The 1,931-nt window shown below is 66.3% G+C and overlaps 1 protein-coding gene across 1 annotated transcript in view; it reads left to right on the top strand.

Moving 5' to 3' along the window:
• Window positions 1-4: 4 nt before the first annotated feature.
• armc5 (armadillo repeat containing 5) overlaps window positions 5-1,931 on the top strand; it is a gene marked incomplete at its 5' end in the record, with an annotated part of 3,871 nt that continues 1,944 nt past the window's right edge. The window contains 2 exons of the mRNA XM_048621178.1: window positions 5-828; window positions 1,263-1,768. Of these exons, the coding sequence (XP_048477135.1) occupies window positions 5-828; window positions 1,263-1,768 (1,330 nt within the window). The remainder of the gene's footprint in view (window positions 829-1,262; window positions 1,769-1,931) is intronic.

Here is a 1,931-nt window from a genome sequence, read left to right as displayed (position 1 = left end):
CTCCCCACCCTTTATAGGTGCAGTGTCCCCCCTGATCGGCCTGCTGACCCTGACCGAGGAGGCAGACTGCCTGCAAACGGCGCTGCGGACGTTGAGGATCCTGTCGGATACCCCGTGCCATCGCCGTGCCCTGACCGCCCAGGGCCTGGTGCCCCCGCTGGTGGCGGTGATGTCCCGAGAGGAGCCGGGTTTGCTGGGGGCGGCCTGCAGGGCGGCGGCCGAGCTGACCCGCTGCTGCGGCGCACCCTGTGCCCTGCAGCTCTCCCGCCACGGGGGGATCCCGCGCCTGGCCTCCCTGGCGGGCCACGAGCAGCGGGCGGTGCGGGAGGGGGCACTGTCCACCCTGGGCAACCTGTGCGTCCAGGGCTTCGTGCGGCCCAGCGTCGGCGGGGCCGGTGGTGTGGGCCTGCTGCTGGGGGCCCTGCGGTCGGATCCCACGTCCCCCGCGGCGCCCGCTCACCTCCGGGCGCTGTGCCTGTGCTGCCGGGAGGCGGTGAACAGGGCTCGGGTCAGGGAGGACGGGGGCCTGGACCTGCTGGTCTCCCTCCTGAAGGAGCCCGGGCACCGTGCCAGTCACCCTCGGGTCCTGGGGGCGCTGCTGGCCTTCTTCTACGACCAGGTCGCCATCGATTACCTGCACGCCCGCGGCCTGGTGCCCGTCCTGCTGGCACAGCTCCTCAGGCTCTCCGGGGTCCGTCCCGGGGCTCTCGCCACCCACCCCCTCCCTCAGGACGGGAGAGAAGCCGCCTCCTTCGACTACCCCCTCGAGAGGCCCATCCAGGGAGAGGAGCAACCAGCCGAAGCCTCGTCCAGCTTCCTCAGCCTCCGGTAAGGGCCAGCGCACGGTCAGTGGGGTCTCCGCTCCCTCACGCTGTCTCTCAGTATCCACCCCCCCCCCCCCCCCCCCAGCGCCCTGTGTTACTGACTGTATCCCTACTGATGTTAATCCCTCTCCCTCACATTGTCCCTCAATGCAATGAGTGGGTGAATGTTAACCTGGGCTGTGGGAACAGATCTCCTGTGTAGAAACTGCTGACAGCGGTGAGGTGTAATGGGGTCTCGGGTGGTATTGGTGGTTGTGAGAGTTTAACTTAATGGGATCGTACTGTGTATAGCTCTGACTGTAACTTCTAACATCTGCTGCACATCAATGTGAATGTATCTGCTGTGTCGTTAATGTGCGTTTATTCCGTTTACTCCAAACCTACTTCCCTACTTACCTCTCCCCCCTCTCCGCCCCCCACCCCCCCCACCCCTCCAAGCTCCTGGTTGCTGACAGAGGGTTACATCGAGAGTCCCGATGAGTTGCTGCTGCCTGGACCGTGTGGCGAGTCGGAGATCCCCCCGTGGCTGGCGCCGGAGCGGGAGGAGGCGGAGGGCGGTGCGGCTGATCGGCCGGGGGAGGCCTCGTCGTGCAGCCGCTCGGAGGCCGAGGCCTGGTTACCAGAGACGCCAGTGCTATTGCTGTTGTCTCGGTTTTCCCAGGCGGAGGATCCAGCTCCGAGCCTGCTGACCGAGCACTCGGTGCGGGTTTTCCTGGACTACCTGAGCCAGGCCCCAGCTCCCAGTGCCCGCTGCTCCCGCATCCTGGTGCGGCTGGTCTGTAACCCCAACTGCCTGGAGGCTCTGCTCCGTGCCCGCGCCGTTCCCTTGCTCCGGGCACAGCTCATCCACGGCTGGAGACCACCCTCTGTATCTGAGACAGCTGGAGATTCGGGGGCCAACTGGACCCGCACTCGGGGCAACAAGGAGCTGGGTAAGGGCGGGGGTGGGGGCAGTGTCTGTCTGTGTCTGTGTCTGTGTCTGTGTCTGTCTAACGGTCACCCATCACCCTGACTGCTCACACCGACCCCCTCCCTCCCCTCGGCGTTGCTCCCTCCATCACTGACTCCTTCCCTCCCTCCCTCCCCTCGGCGTTGCTCCCTCCGTCG

The sequence above is a fragment of the Rhincodon typus genome, unplaced genomic scaffold (assembly GCF_021869965.1).
Source record: "Rhincodon typus isolate 14 unplaced genomic scaffold, sRhiTyp1.1 hic_rhity00000083, whole genome shotgun sequence".
Taxonomy (NCBI): Eukaryota; Metazoa; Chordata; class Chondrichthyes; order Orectolobiformes; family Rhincodontidae; genus Rhincodon; species Rhincodon typus.
Note: the sequence above shows the minus strand (reverse complement) of the source record. Positions and strands in the feature narration are given on the sequence as shown.